The sequence below is a fragment of the Saccopteryx leptura genome, chromosome 13, assembly GCF_036850995.1.
Source record: "Saccopteryx leptura isolate mSacLep1 chromosome 13, mSacLep1_pri_phased_curated, whole genome shotgun sequence".
Lineage (NCBI taxonomy): Eukaryota > Metazoa > Chordata > Mammalia > Chiroptera > Emballonuridae > Saccopteryx > Saccopteryx leptura.
Window position 1 is genome coordinate 1,260,403 of NC_089515.1, and position 16,795 is coordinate 1,277,197.

Consider the following 16,795-nt stretch of genomic DNA (forward strand, 5'->3'; position numbering starts at 1 on the left):
TTGATAACATTATGTGGAGTGAAATAAGTGAATCAGAAAAAAACAAGAACTGCAGGATTCCATACATTGGTGGGACATAAACTCAAGACTAAGAGACATGGACAGGAGTGGGGTGGTTACGGGGGGTGGGGGGAGGGAAGGAGGGAGAGGGGAGGGGGAGGGGGAGGGGTACAAAGAAAACTGGATAGAGGGTGACGGAGGATGATCTCTCTTTGGGTGATGGGTATGCAACAGAACTAAATGGCAAGATAACCTAGAAATGTTTTCTTTGAATATATGTACCCTGATTTATTGATGTCACCCCATTAAAATAAAAATTTATTCATAAAAAAAAAGAATTCTGGACTTTGGATTTTATACTGGACTTAATGATGAAAAGACTGGACTTTCTGCTTGGAGAGACAAAGGGAAATGAGACATTGAATATCTGTGAACAACCTTCTATTTCAACTCCAAATAAACCCTACTGCAAAAACCTAAGCATATCCAAGTACGGGTGTTAGAAATGCTTTTTATATGACATCATACACAAGCCTCACATCAACCAACATCACAACTGATATCAGAGCCGATATCAATTATACACTAAACATTCCTGGTGCTCAGACAAGTGCCCACCACTGGAGACAAGCCCAGCCAGGTGGCTTCCTGGCTCAGTGAGACCATGTAGCCTCCTGATGAGTCAGACACCAGTGAGGACCCAGCCCTAGCCCCTCCTCACTGAGCCTCCCTTCCCCAGAGGGCAGCCTGGGTTCTGCCTTTGCCTGTTGGGATGCAGATGTGTCTCCCCAAGACACACAGCTTGATGAAACCATGGGTGTCAACAATACGGATCTGTGCATCTGATGGGAGCTGTGCATCTGATGCATTGTTTCATAGGCCTAGGACTATAAAACCAACAAAACCCTGTTGAATTCTGGATTCCTCTCACAGGTATCTGATGAGCAGGTGTCCAGGTAAAACCATTCCAGTAACACAGGCAGTAGACACACATATAACCCCTTGGGTGGGTGATTTGACCAAAGACAGGAAGGATGAGGCACTCTGCCAACACACTCACCCCAACACTGCCCATCACACCCCAAACACACTCCATGCTCACCCTGACACACCTGAATACCCTGTTCCTCTGCATTATTGAGGCCTCATTATTCACTTCCTCCAGAAATCTTCAGGATGGGTGTCCCCTGTCCCCCGCCCACCCCCCCGTCTCCCACTCACTGCCCCTTGTCCAGTCCACCAAGCAGCAGGTGCTTGACAAAGAGCTGTCAGGGAGTTCTGTTGGCTACGCTACTGTCCAAGCCACTAGCAATAAGAATTCGGGAACACCTGAAGGTGCCCAGACAAGGTGCAACCACAGCACCCAGAGACCACAGGACAAGGGAGCAGGTGGGCCTCGTACCAGGGGCACAGGGCCCTGCAATGACCTGGGCTTGGAACAACTTGAAGACAGAAGCCACAGGTGCTGCAGCTTTGAGGCTTAAGGATGACTCTGGACACAGAGGCTTCAACAGGCTTTATGTGTGAGCCACCAGCATCAGTGGATGCATCTGTGTCTCACTGCTCCAGGAAGACTTCCCACTCAGCTATAGCTCAAGGCTGGCCAGACCAAGCAACAGTTGTGAAAAATGAGAGTGTTGATCCCCGTTACAATACATCCCCAGTCTCCAGCCAGGCTGAACAGAGGAAAGGATGGTGGCAGCCTCGCATGGGAGAAGTGGGCCAGCTCAAAGCTTGGGCCCGGGCTGCTGTGCCTGGGGGTCCTGCAGAGCGATGAGCCGGTCAGCCTCTCTCCAGCCAGAGAGCAAAGCCCCATGTGTGGTGGAGTAAAATGTCCGATGTGTAGCTTCTCCCGCAAATAGTACCTGGAGCTGCAGAGAAGGGCAGAGTTAGAATCCGGTTGCCCGGGGTTGGGCTGCAAGCCACCACACACCTTCCATTTGTGGCTACAGAGCTAAGAGTGAGGTTATGGCTTTGTTCTTCACCTAATCTCATATCCTGATGTGTCCACAAAACAACAGCAGGCGTTACTCACAGAAACCAGCCTCAGACGGGATTAAACATGACCACAAAACAGAAACAGAGCAGAGGTCTAGGAGACAACATTGAAAACATCCCCCAACATGCAGATCAAAAAAACAAAGATAGCGTCGGCCTAGCGTGCGGAGGACCCGGGTTCGATTCCCGGCCAGGGCACACAGGAGAAGCACCCATTTGCTTCTCCACCCCTCCGCCGCGCTTTCCTCTCTGTCTCTCTCTTCCCCTCCCGCAGCCAAGGCTCCATTGGAGCAAAAATGGCCCGGGCGCTGGGGATGGCTCTGTGGCCTCTACCTCAGGCGCTAGAGTGGCTCTGGTCGCAACATGGCAACGCCCAGGATGGGCAGAGCATCGCTCCCTGGTGGGCAGAGCGTCGCCCCATGGTGGGCGTGCCGGGTGGATCCCGGTCGGGCGCATGCGGGAGTCTGTCTGACTGTCTCTCCCTGTTTCCACTTTCAGAAAAATGAAAAAAAAAAAAACAAAGATAGCCTGACCTGTGGTGGTGCAGTGGATAAAGTGTCGACCTGGAAATACTGAGGTTGCCGGTTCGAAACCCTGGGCTTGCCTGGTCAAGGCACATATGGGAGTTGATGCTTCCAGCTCCTCCCCCCCTTCTGTCTCTCTCTGTCTCTCTCTCCTCTCTGTCTCTCTCTCTCCTCTCTAAAAATGAATAAATAAAATAAAATAATAATAATAAAAAATATAATTAAAAAAAAAAAAAGATAGAAATTAGGAGAGAAAATGATAAGAATATTTAAGGACCAGTTCAGAAGTCCAATGTCCAAACAACAGAAATCTCAGAAAAAGAAGAAAAAAAGAAAGCAGAGAGAAGATGAGATAGTTCCCAAGAACTTTCGAGTTGACAGAGGGGCACAACGTGAGCCCTGTGAGGTGAGTGAGTGGACATGCTGAGGGTGTCGTGCCCCGGGGCTCAGCAGGTGTGGGAGCCTAATGCTCTTTCAAGCTTACTGAGAGTTTGGAACATGGGACACAAGGAAGAAAGGAGTCCAAATGACTTTGGACTTCCCAACAGCAGCCTGGAAGATGCTCCAAACCCTGAGGGGCATGACCCTCAAACTAGGATTTTATGCACAAAGTGGGCTTTTATGAGGCTGTAAGTTCTTGGGAGACTTCTCTCACAGAAAGGTGGGGTCTGTGTCCTGCCCCTGGGCAGGGTGGAGCCTTCTGACTTCCACGCATGGTCACAGGAGGTGATGCAGCTGCCTGCTCCACTGGGACCCCTGTGCTGGAGCCCTGAGAAGCCATGTGAGCAAGTGCCCTGGGGCCACCATACTGCAAGGAAGCCCAAGCCACAAAGAGAGGCTACAGCCAGGTACTCCACTCAAGGCCCTAGGAAAAGCTCAGCCTTCAAGTCAGCCCAGTCCAAGGCAGCCACAGAAGAGAAGGAGCCTCAGATGACCCCAGACCTGCCCAGAGTCGCCCCCAGGGGCTTAGGTCTTCCCACTGAAACACAGATACCGTGTGGCAGAAACAAGCCACTCCACAGTGCCCACCTGTGGAATCTGTTGTTCCCAGGACTAGACTACCTGAAGTGTGAGGGTAGAAAAAAGGTCTTTTCACACAGGCAAACTTTCTCTAAAAATTTACCTCTCATGCATCCCTTTCTCAGGAAGCTACTGGAATAAAAGCTCCAACAAAGCAAAGGAGCAAAACAAGAGCTGACGTAGAACACAGGAAAAGGAGTCCAGAACAGGAGAGGCACAGGGAGCACCAGGTGAGGGTGGTAGAAGAGGGTGCCTGGGCGAGTCCCAGGTGGGCAGAGGGCATGGGGTAGACAGGGTTCGGGGAAGGTGAGGCAGGAGCAGGGGCAGGCAGGGTGTGGGGCAGGAGGAAACAGGCTCTGTCTGTGCCTCAGGAGCTGAAGCTGACCATGACCAGGGCCAGCGAAGGAAGGGAGAGATGATGCAGACAGCTGGTAGAGCCCAAGCAAAGAAGTACACAGAAAAGTGAGCCCCACACACACTTGCTCACACATTCACATCTACACACTCGCACGTACACGTGCTCACACTCACACACGCTCCACATGCACACACACGTGCATATTCACACTTACTTGTCTCACTTGTACACACACACATCTGCACACTTGCTCACAGACACATGCACACACATCCACAAGCGGGCAGGGAGGGGAGCCACCCTGTGGCAGCTCAGGTGTGGGCAGCACCCAAGCAAACAAGGAAATGTGAACCATGAGTGGTGTTCTCACCAAAAGCCCCCATCAGAGCACCAAATGGGCAGAGGGTGGAAGACACCTAAAACCTTACACGCCAGTGTGAGAAGCCAGTCAGTAACACCAGAACTGAAAATGCCCGAAGTGGTACCCTCAGTCGGGCACACTGAAAAGAGGTAACACAGTCCCTGGAAAACTCAACACTGAGTGTTGGGTAATGTGTTCATTTTAATTAATTAATTTAAGTGTGAAAACAGTGTTTTAGTTACGTATTTTAAGAGGCTGCCCTTTACCTTCTGGAGATGACATATATGCAAATAAAATGTCACCTGTGGACAATCTGAAGAGAGGCATGGGCAGGGAAAGGGAACCACATGCCAAGAACCCGAAGGCTAGGCTACTTCTGTCTACCTTTGAAGTTCTCCACAGTTAAATGTTTTATAAAAAGTGGTGGCAGAAACCTGTTCTTTAGATATGATAAATTTAGCGATCCCCTCCACCAGCTTCTTAAACTGTGATACTATGTTAGATGGCTCTAGAATTCTTTGATGCTTTCAGCTATTGTGTGTGTATAATTCTGATGAAAATAACACATCTTTGAATTATTCTCAATTTCAAAAAGAAAAGGGGTTCTGAATCTCAGGCGCCCCAGCCCCACCTGCACTCCCTTGTGTTCCAGCAGATCCCGGGGACATGGGCCGCCCACGGGTCACATCCTACCTGGGCTTTCTCTTTATCCACAGGGAGGGGCTGAGCCAGCAGGTCAATGTCGTCCCCTGTGCTGCCCACGGCCACGTAGCTGTAGGAGCCCCTGGTGTACGGGGCACTGTGCCAGCGGGACCTCAGCACTCTCTTTGGTGCAGGAAGCTGTGGATTCCCTGAACCACAAAGATGCCATACGTGAGCCCAGAACTCCTGCCCATACATCTGAAACTGGGTCTTCGTTTCCAACACTGAACAGTCTAAAATGAAAGAAACTACCAGGGAAGAAAACCAAGCCACAGAGTGTATGAATAAGGCCTCCCTGTTCGAGACCCCTGTCTGTCTGTCAAGACTCTCCTTATCTACTCTGCCCACCTCGGGAGGCCACCACCATTCAGCAGCTACATCCTCACCCCGTGTGACTGTGATGGCCACTGTGCTCAGTCTGAGCCTCCATGTCCTCATCTGTAAAGCCCTGATTCAGGACAGCTGTATTTGTTTTGGTGGCATATTTTAGAAAAAAGAAGTTGAAAGTGTTTATAAAGCCATTTCAGTTCCTCTGGAACAAGAACTCAGATAACTGACCCCAGTGATACAAGGAAGGATTGTCCATGGGGTTCAAGGGCAGACTCAGCTCTTCACTGTGAGGAAGCTTGGTTCCTGTTTAGAGATCAGCCAACAGGTAGCACAAGGAAGAGCCTCAGTTGTGCATGCTCAGTACCTGTTACCTGGCGAAGCACACGGGTCAGAGACAGAAGCACCTCTTCATCCGACAGCGTCTCCATGAACTCAGACTCAAGTCCGGCGATGAACCCGCACAGCACGTGGGCAGACCTGCGTGGAGAACACACCACTGAGACAACCCACGTTGGGCCCAACCTCCGTCTGTCAGGGGTCTCTTAGCAAGGACCCAACAGCAACCACTCAGTGTCCCTCAGGGGGCTTTCCTCAGGTCACAAATTCCTGGGGGTCCTTCATCACACTGGACGCCACTTGCTGTGCCCACATGTGAGAGCAGCTGTGGGGACACTGCTGAACCAGTGCCGAGGCCACAACAGCCGGTACGAGTCGTGTTTTCCACCACACACACATATGCCGAATAAAAATGCCAAAGTCCCTGATCCAGCAGTAAAAGTTATTAGTTGTATGAAATCTTGACTTTAATGTTCCACATCATGAAATGGGAAACAGCATAAAGCATTTCTTCTGCATAGGAAGTGTGACGGCCATCCTGCTGGAGGACCACATGGACACTGGGTTAGAACAACTGATTGACAAACTGTGGTATTCGGGCTTAGGTATGGGGAAGACATTTTGCTCAAAAATGAGGAAAGTGTGTCTGTCACCCAAAAACAACTATAAGTATTTACTGTGGATGACAAAATTTAAGCTTTCATGAAAAAATTAGTTTTTAGAAAACCTACATCTGCCACCAACAGCTAGATAGGATCCCAATATTAAGACTTTTTTGAGGTCAGTGGTGACATTAATTTTTTGATATTGTAAAGTGAAATGCACTGATTTGTCAAGACCCCATGACCATCTCTTCCGAATGACCCAAAGCACGGACAGGTAAGAGATCCATTCAAGTAAGTGTGAGACAGACAACTGAATTTTGGCGGAACAGAAAAATCCACTGATGTGGCTTCAGATCCCACACCATGGCCAAACTTCAAGAAACAATTGCTGCCTGACCACGCGGTGACACAGTGGATAGAGCGCTGGACTGGGATGCGGAGGACCCAGGTTCGAAACCCCAAGGTCACCAGCTTGAGTGTGGGCTCATCTGGTTTGAGCAAAACTCACCAGCTTGGACCCAAGGTCACTGGCTTGAGCAAGGGGTTACTCGGTCTACTGTAGCCCCACGGTCAAGGCACATATGAGAAAACAATCAATGAACAACTAAGGTGCCACAACGAAAAACTGATAATTGATGCTTCTCATCTCTCTCTGTTCCTGTCTGTCTTTCCCTATCTGTCCTTCTCTCTCTGTATCTGTAAAAAAAAAAAAAGAAAGAAAGAAAAAAGAGACAACTGCTGAGTTTTGGTGCCATGTCCAAGAACACCCACAATTACCTAAAGACATTTAAGCATCACACCCTCCCCATAGGACTGTGCAAGTCCAGACCCTCCTCACAACTTGAACCAGAATGGACTGCACCAGAGACCTGAAGCCAGCTGCAAAGCAGAACAGTGGTCCTCTTCTCATTGTTTTGTTTTAGTAATAGAGGTGTTTTTCATTAAAAAAATATTTATGCCAACATGGAATAGGTTTACTGTCATTGTGAAAAATAAATATTTTGGCCTGACAGGTGGTGGCACAGTGCATAGAACATTGACCTGGAACACCAAGGTTGCCAGTTCAAAATCCGAGGTCGTCAGCTTGAGTGCTTCAGGCCCTAGCCGGGTAGTTCAGTCATTTAGAGCAGGGGTAGTCAACCTTTTTATACCTACCGCCCACTTTTGTATCTCTGTTAGTAGTAAAATCTTCTAACCACCCACCAGTTCCATAGTAATGGTGATTTATAAAGTAGGGAAGTATCTTTACTTAATAAAATTTATAAAGCAGAGTTACAGCAAGTTAAAGCATATAATAATAATTACTTACCAAGTACTTTATGTCAAATTTTTGCTAAGTTGGGCAGAATAATTCTTTATAAAACAACCTACTATAGTTAAATCTATCTTTTTATTTATACTTTGGTTGCTCTGCTACCACCCACCATGAAAGCTGGAACACCCACTAGTGGGCGGTAGGGACCAGGTTGACTACCACTGATTTAGAGCATCGTCCTGAAACACCAAGGTTGCAGGTTTGGTCCCCAGCCAGGACACATATGGAAAGCAACCAATGAATGCATAAATAAGTGGAACAACAGATGAAAGCTTCCCCATCTCTCTTTTTTTCTCTATCTCTCTCCCTTCTTTCCTCTGTTTCTCTAAAATCAAACAATTGAAAATAAATATTTTGAAATTTGTTTTAATTTCTAATATGGTAAATGTGTACATACATATAACCCACAGAAACAAAACCTCTTTCTGAATGTAACTTATTCCCTGATATTTTTTAAGAGCACAAAGGGGATCCTGAGCCTGACCAGGTGGTGGCGCAGTGGATAGAGCGTCAGACTGAGATGCGGAGCACCCAGGTTTGAGACCCTGAGGTCGCCAGCTTGAGTGCAGGCTCATCTGGTTTGAGCAAAACTCACCAGCTTGGACCCAAGGACGCTGGCTCGAGTAAGGGGTTACTTGGTCTGCTGAAGGCCTATAGTCAAGGCACATATGAGAAAGCAATCAATGAACAACTAAGGTGTCACAATAAAAAACTAATGATTGATGCTTCTTTTTTTAAATTATTTTTATTTATTTATTCATTTTAGAGGGGGGAGAGAGAGAGAGAAGGGGGGGGAGCAGGGAGCTTCAACTCCCATATGTGCCTTGACTGGGCAAGCCCAGGGTTTTGAACTGGCAACCTAAGTATTCCAGGTCGACACTTTATCCACTGCGCCACCACAGGTCAGGCCAGATTGATGCTTCTCATCTCTCTCCATTCCTGTCTGTCCCTATCTATCCCTCTCTCTGACTCTCTCTCTGTCTCTGTAAAAAAAAAAAGAGGGGGGGAGGATCCTGATACCACAAAGTGTGGGAGCCACTGTCCCAGCCCACAGAATGTCCCATGAAAAAAAAAATAGACCACCAGGGTCACCTGGGACTGTCATCCCCACAAGTTCTGAGCACAGACAGGCTACAGAGCCAGGCCTGAAGCAGGTGGCCAAACCTACCCGGTGACTGTGCTACTGCTCACCCACAACCCGGGGCACCTGTCCAAACCCCTGGATGTCAGCTTGATGTTCACTGCAAAGGAGACACATCGTTGGTCCCCTCACAGGTTGGAGCAGCATGCGCTCTCGTGAGTGTTGGCGACAAGCCTGCACTTCCCTTCTTACCCTGAGTCCCCCAGACCGAGAACAGGGTCCCCAGGCCCACGATGTCTCTGTGGAAACCTGGGATCATATCTGCCAGCTGACCACAAGCTAACTGTGTCTTTTAAATTTGACATAAAAATCAGCCTGACCAGGCGGTGGCGCAGTGGATAGAGCATCGAACTGGGATGCAGAGGACCCAGGTTCAAAACCCCGAGGTCACCAGCTTGAGTGCGGGCTTATCTGCTTTCAGCCAAAGTTCACCAGCGTGAACCCAAGGTCACTGGCTTGAGCAAGGGGTTATTCGGTCTGCTGAAGGCCCATGGTCAAGGCACATATGAGAAAGCAATCAATGAACAACTAAGGTGTCGCAATGATTGATGCTTCTCATCTCTCTCCGTTCCTGTCTGTCTGTCCCTATCTGTCCCTCTGACTCTCTCGCTGTCTCTGAAAAAAATTTTTTAAATAAATAAATAAATTTGACATAAAAATCAGACCTCCCTGCCTGACCAAGTGGTGGCGCAGTGGATAGAGCATCAGACTGGGATGCAGAGGACCCAGATTTGAGACCCTGAGGTCTCCAGCTTGAGTGTGGGCTCATCTGGTTTGAGCAAAGCTCACCAGCTTGGACCCAAAATCACTGGCTTGAGCAAGGGGTTACTCGGTCTGCTGAAGCCCATGGTCAAGGCACATATGAGAAAGCAATCAATGAATAACTAAGGTGTTGCAATGGAAAACTAACGATTGATGCTTCTCATCTCTCTCCATTCCTGTCTGTCTCTCTCTCTCTCTCTTGTCTCTGTAAAAAAAAAAAAAATCAGACCCTCCCTCCCTAATGATTTTTTTTTTAATGAGAGGAGGGGTATCTGAGACAGACCCCTGCATGCTCCCCCATGAGATCCACCCGGCAGGTCCACAAGGGGGCGATGCTCTGCTCATCTGGAGCACTGTTCTGTTGCTCAGCAACCGAGCCATTTATTTAGTACCTGAGGCCAGGGAGCCATCCTTAGCTTCCAGGGCCAAATGGCTCAAACCAATCAAGCCATGGCGGCAGGAGAGGAAGAGAGAGAAAGAGAAAAGGGGGAGGGACAGGAATGGAGAAACAGATTGTTACTTCTTCTGTGTACCCGACCAGGAATCGAACCCAGGACATCACCCAGGGCGGGGGGCCGGGGGGGGGGCACTCTACTACTGAGCCAACAGCCAGGGCCTTAATGATTTCTTTTTTCTGAGTTAGCACAAAGCCCACATACACTGCTTTATTTACGCTGCATGTCTAGGCCACACAACATAGATCCACTGGTGGGTCTATGATCCCATGACTCACCAGGATGCTTTGTTCAGTTATTGCATTCAGGTTTAAGTACAGCCTCCCATGTTTCAGGTTTCTCATGTACCAGCCCCAGCTTCCTGAGTTTCAGCAAATACTTTCTTACTGACTGGACATGCCTTCCTGTCCACCAGCACATTCTGGGCCCCAGGGATATGCTGATGAGCTGCACACAGTGGGCACCCATCTGCCCTGCAGGAGTTGCTGTCTGTCTATCATCAGCATTTTGGGGTACCCCAGAGATCCCCACCATTAAAACCTCCAGACACCTCACAGTGAATTGACACCTGCGGGATCCTCAACCAAACCAAGGTCGACGAGCCAGCCCGTCTCAGCGCTCACGCTTGAGGCTCCCTCAGAGAAAATGGAGCACACATACTCAAAGGAAGGCAGGATGATAAAGCCAATCAGTTTCTTGACCCAGGCATCCTGCAGTGCAGGGGCGACGGTCTCCAAGGGTGACGTGTCCTCCCACACGACCTGGATGTGCTGGCAGCCTGGCTCCCAGAAGGGCTCCTCAAACTCCAGGAACACCTTGTTGTTGGTCCCAAAGCCAATTTTCCTGATTGCTTCTGCCTTCTCAGTGGGCAATGGCGGCTCAAAGAAGGTGTCCAAATGTTCTTTAAGAAAACCTAGAATTCATAATTGGACTCGACTTAACATCACATAAGTCTCTAAAACTGGACCAACAACCACAGGAACCCACCCTGACCCCATCAGAGGAGTGCCTCTCAACATACTGCCAACTTACCACTAGGGACCCATGAGAGGCTAGCCATTGGGACTCAGCCTCATGTGGCCAGCACAACAGTGGAAGGACATGAAAAACCCCATGGTCACCTGATCAAGCAGAGACAGTTCACATACCCCATCCCAAATGCTCTGTAGGGATGGGATGTCATGTCTGATCTTTCTGCCTCTCAACCCCTGGAAACCCTCTGTGGGGAAAAGAGGTGACAGGCATAGGCCTTACCAGAGCCTACGTAAAAACTAACCTGCCTGGCAAAGAAATTATTTTAGCCCAAAGTCAAACAAAAATTAGAAGAAATATTCACAGCACAAGCCAATTTCTCAAGATGCACGTCAGTGAGAAAAGGATGGACAGCCCACAGGAAGTGAGGCGTGGCGTGGTGAGAACCCAGAAGGGGTTAGCATGCCCTCCACAGTCCAGATCTTCAACTCAGGTCCAGCTACTGGAATTTATCCTACAGACATAGCCGTATAAGCATTCTTAATGCACATGTATAATAAAACACTGTGTGAAACAAAAAGTAAAAGCAACCTATATTTCCATCCATATTGAGTAATATTAAGTAATGACACCTATATACAAGAAAATTCTATGTGGCTATAAAGAACAAGTGTGACAAGGGACTGGCTCCCTGTGACCATATAGGAAAGTCATAACAATGCACCTACTGATGACAGCAGGGGCTCAGAAAGCACCAGCAACTATGAATGAACAAAGCCATTGGGGTTAAAAAAAAAAAAAAAAGACTGATAGATCTGTGTGTGCTGATGTGGAAACAATAGCCAAAAAATTTATTAAGCCAAAAAAAGAAAGAAAAGGTGAATGGAGCAGCAGAACATGTCAATGATGTGTCTGGATGATTCCACTTGTGGGATGCAGGGGAGACTCTTCATCTCATGTCAACTCTGGCACCTGCCAGCTTTATGAACTTGGGCAATTCAGTGACTTATCTCTGTTGACATTTGTCAAATAGGGGATGGGGCCAGGTGAGTCCTCAGGCTGCCTAGGGAGTGAATGAGATAACACGTGCACAACTTTGATTTCGACCATCTCCACCTTTTATTAAACTTCCAACTCCTACTCAAAGCCTCTATCTAAAGCATCAGATCCACTTAATCTAGAATTAACTAGATCATGTACTTGACTCCTTCCTGGATGACTGCTGGGACCTAAGGGTGAGGTGTGGCTCTAACACTGCCTCTCAGGGGAACGCCATCTGAAATCTCCTAACCTTTCCGTAAATTACCTCTTAAGGAGCAGACTTACCTTTTCTCTGTGAAACTCCTATTTGCAAAGCATATGATTCCTACAACACACAATAGAGTAATCCTAGCCAAAACTTATAATGAAAATGTGAACTTAGCCTGACCAGGCGATGGTGCAGTGGATAGAGCATTGGACTGGGATGCGGAGGACCCAAGTTCAAGACCCCAAGGTCGCCAGCTTGAGCGCGGGCTCATCTGGCTTGAGCAAAAAGCTCACCAGCTTGAACCCAAGGTCACTGGCTCGAGCAAGGGGTTACTCAGTCTGCTGAAGGCCCACGGTCAAGGCACAAATGAGAAAGCAATCAACGAACAACTAAGGTGTCCTAAGGAAAAACTGATAACTGATGCTTCTCATCTCTCTCCGTTCTTGTCTGTCTGTCCCTGTATATCCCATGCTTCTCATCTCTCTCCGTTCTTGTCTGTCTGTCCCTGAATATCCCTCTCTCTGACTCTCTCTCTGTCCCTGTAAAATAAATAAATAAGTAAATAAAAATTTTAAAAAAAGAAAATGTGAACTTAGTAGCCAAGGAAGCCCCAGAGCCAACTAGGGTGGGAGACAGCCAGAGGCAAAGGCATCTGGGACGGGGAAGGGAGAAAAACCTGGCTTGGAAAGTGTCCTTACCCAAAGGCACTGTGAGGACCACATGATGTGCTGGGAAGCAGCCTCCATCCTCACATTCCACCAACACTGGAAACGTCTCCCCAGGAGACTCAGCTTCCTGGAAGGACCCATTCCAGTGAATCATCTTCACAGGCTTGTTAAAAACCATCACATCCTGGGGCAAGGAGGCAAGTATGTGGTTTGTGAGTCCTTGGTAGCCCCTGGGAGAGACAGGGTGTTGGGTTGTTTAGAAGACCAGCCTGGAGGTAAGACACTGGAACAGCCCCCCAAGGAGTTACAGCAGCTCTGTCCTGGACTGCATGGCTCAGAAGGAGGAGGCTAGGAAGAGGACAGGGAGAGCAAAGGTGGATGGGCTCCTGTGAGGCTCCACCCTGCGGTTTCTGATCCACCACAGGAATGTTAATACCTGCCTCATGGCTAATGGGAGGATTAAATGGGCAATGGACTCAAAGATCCCAAGGTAGTGAACAAGGGTCCCTCCTGTCTGCCTGCCCAGTGTACTGGTTATAAGCATTCAGAATCACAAAGGCCCTCCCCTGTGCAGAAGCCTGGGGGGACACCCGGGAGAGCCCAGCAGGATAGTCCTGGAAGTGTGTTGCAAGTGCCCAGTAGGGGTACAGCCACCAGGCCACAGGGAAGGGCCCCTCACACAGTGCTTAGCACACAAGGGGCCTCGTAAACATGGGAGGAAGAAACCATTACACAATTGTTTCCTTCTTTTAATCACTTTTTCTTAAATGAGCAAAACTAGAGAAACAAAAATGACCAACTCTCTAAAAAGGGAAGACAAAAGGCCCACTTGTCCTTCCTGTTGCTCCCCTGCCTCTTGAAGCTCCACCTGAGGTAAATAGAGGGGCCTGGGGTACATGGAGGGGGCCTGGGGCGAGTAGGAGGCTGACTGGGTGGGCGCAGCATATACATACCCAGGAAAGGTACAGTCCAGCCCTGGCAGCACGGTGTACTCTCCAAAGGGCGCAAGGGCCACCAGGTCCATGCTGTGGGTGCCACTCACACAGCACTCCACATTGAAGAAGTTGTTTAAAATGGCCAGTTTGAGCTTTTTGGTCTCTTCACCCTCTGTCCAGCTGGCCATGTGCTGACTGATCTCCTTCTTGAGGTACTCCCCCACACTGGGCACGGGGGCCTCAGTCCCACGCAGGAACTCCCGGGTCTGGTCTATGACGCTGTAGAACAGTCTGCCCATCTCCGCCACCAGCTCAAGGCTCACAGTGCCCCCCGAGCTGGTGTAGGACACGGAGGGCAGGCCCACATGACCTCCGGTCTCAATCAGCTGGTTTTCCTCTGACAGTTCCTTGTCCCCCAGCAGCCCGTACTTGGCAGCCAGCTGAAAGACGGGGTTGCCCTGGGAGGGCCCATGGATCCAGTGAGCGCCTATCTCCACCACACCACCTGAGAGGAAACAGATGTGCCACCTTGAGTTTCTGTCCCCACAAAGGTGACCTCTGAGCTCTTCTCCTTGACAACAGCCAACTCTGCCCTGCCGGAATATGCTCTGAAAACCAGTCCAAGGGCCACAGGTCCCTGAGGAACAGTCCCTCACTGAAGGATCTGATTAGACTTAGTTTAAGGGGAACACCTGATGGGGGGGGGGGGTGCTGGCCTGCACCTGCCTGGGGAGGACACTGGAGGGATGTCCTGGGAGCAGAAGCCTGGCCTGGAGCCAGCGCAGCCTGCTATGGGTACAGTCATAGGTCACCTCTCCGCAAGGGTCGGCACTGCCCACTATGGGCAGCCGAGTTTCGGGGAAGAGTGAACAGCGAACGTCAGGTGAGGAATTGGGACGCGGTGGGATTCACTCAGGGGCCAGATAAGGCTTCCGGGTCGGTTAACCCTTGGCGCAGGCCGGGCCAGGAGGCGGCACCGGTTGGGATCCGGGAATGAGCTCCGGGAGGGAGTTTCGGGAGAGGTCGTTACCGAAGCTGCGCTCCGAGCAGATGCGGCCTCCCGCGCGCGCCGTGGCCTCCAGGACCCGCAGGTGCGGGAAGGCCGGGTGGCTGCAGAGCCTCTGCGCCGCGCCCAACCCGGCGATGCCGCCGCCCACCACCAGCACCCGTGGCCCGCGGCCTGGGGCCTCCACGTTGCCGCCACCCAACTCCATCGCGCTGTCCCGGGCTGTTAGAAGGTGCAGATCGCGGCGAGACCCGAGGCAGGCCCGAGAAGCCAAGTTCGGCGGGGGCGGGGCGGGGCGGGGCGGGCCAAGGGCGGGGCGGAAGCCTCGGGGTTGGAAGTGGACTTGGGCCTAGGAATCCAACAACTTCTTAAGCCTGAGAATAAGGTACCTATTCAAATAATTCAGTGCTGAGGACTCATGGAAGTCATCGGGGATAGGCAGAAAATAGACATAAATAAATATATGGTAGTTTTCTCCAGTGAAATGTGCATACAAGGGATATGTGAGCTTCCAAAGAATAATGAGAGCCTAACCAGGCCGGGCGCAGTGGATAGAGCCTAGGACTAGGATGCGTAGGACCCAGGTTTGAAACCTGGAGGTCGCCAGCGTGAGCAGGGCCTCGCTAGTTTGAGCAAGGCTCACCAGCTTGAGCCAAGGTCTCTGGCTTGAGCAAGAGGTCACTTGGTCTGCTGTAGTCCCAAGGAAGAATTGATGCTGCTCATCTCTCTCCCTTCCTGTCTGTCTGTCCACATTCCTGAAGCAGTCTGAAAATTCCTGCAGAATGCCCAGAGACTTAAAGCTGACACTGAGCAGTTTCTGTACCTGGTCATATAGGCAATCAAACTTTTTTATTGCCAGATAATGTTCCATTATATATTCTCATGCACCCATTGTATGGGAATCTCACATTTTATCCATTCATAAGCTGATGGACAATTCTCCCCCATTTTTTGGCTATTACGAATAATGGCGCTATGAACATTCATGTACAAATTTTTATGTAGACATAAGTGTTTGCTTCTCTTAGGTATTCTACAACTAGGGATGGAATTGCTAGGTCATCAATAATTCTATGTAAAACTTTTGAGGAACTGCCATACTGTTTTGCAAAATGTCTGCATCATTTTACCTTCCCACCAGGAGTGTATAAGGATTCCAGTTTCTCCACACCCTAACCAACACTTAGTGCATTGTCTGTCTTTTTTATTACAGCCATGCTGGTAGGTATGAAGTGATATCTCATTATGGTTTTGACTTGCACTTCCCTAATGACTAATGATGTTGAGCATCCTTTTGTGTGCTTATTAGCCTTTATTTGAGAAATGTCTTTCCAACCTTTTGCCATTTAAAAAAATATTTCTGCTTGCCCATTTAAAAAAACTTTTTCCATTGATTTGGGAGGGGGGCAGAGAATGAAGCATCAACTCATTTCATTTAGTTGTTCCACTTACTTGTTCACCATTGATTGCTTCTCACATGTGCCCTGACCAGGATCAAACCCACATCTGGCATGCTGGGTTGATGCTTTATCCAGTGAGCCACCTAGCAGAGCCCTTTGCCCATTTTCTAATTCATATATCTTTTTCATATTCAGTTCAAAGTATTTACATATTCTAGCCACAAGAGCCTTATCAGATACGCGATTTGCAAACATTTTCTCTCCTCTTGTGGGTTATCTTCACTCTCTTCATTGTGTCCTTTGAAACAGAAGTTTTTAATTTTAGTGAAGTCCAATTTATATAATTTTGTTTTGTCACATGTTTTTGTCCCTAAATTACTTCAGGGAGGACAGCAGCCGAGCGACTTCAACATGAGCCCTGAGGTGTTAGAAAAATCCTTTATGTTGGAGACACTTCACTGTGAACACAGAACCTCCTTTAGGAAGGGTTTGTTGGTGATGTTTCTTTTTGCATGAAAATGTCCTTATTTTATCCTCAGCTTTGAAATAAACCTTGCTGAACATTAAATTCTGGTTTGAACTTTATTACTGTTTATTGGAGAACATTCGTTTTGGTGTTCATTTGTAGGTGATGTCTTTTATCTTCACCTGGGCATTT

The 16,795-nt window shown here is 48.9% G+C and overlaps 1 protein-coding gene across 2 annotated transcripts; it reads right to left on the reverse strand.

Annotated features, from left to right (window-relative positions):
- Nucleotides 1-1,501: 1,501 nt before the first annotated feature.
- PAOX (polyamine oxidase) lies at nt 1,502-15,027 on the reverse strand. Of its 2 annotated transcripts, XM_066355608.1 has the most exons (7): nt 14,762-15,027; nt 13,750-14,236; nt 12,827-13,026; nt 10,568-10,820; nt 5,658-5,770; nt 4,955-5,112; nt 1,502-1,871 (listed from the first exon to the last, which is right to left on the reverse strand). In XM_066355608.1, exons 1-7 carry the CDS (start codon nt 14,943-14,945, stop codon nt 1,728-1,730), a joined length of 1,539 nt encoding a protein of 512 aa, XP_066211705.1. In that variant the 5' UTR covers nt 14,946-15,027; the 3' UTR covers nt 1,502-1,727. The 2 variants fall into 2 exon arrangements, with proteins under 2 accessions (XP_066211705.1, XP_066211706.1); XM_066355609.1 differs by lacking the exons at nt 1,502-1,871; nt 4,955-5,112; nt 10,568-10,820 and having other exon boundaries at nt 5,663-5,770.
- Between the last annotated feature and the right edge of the window lie 1,768 nt (nt 15,028-16,795).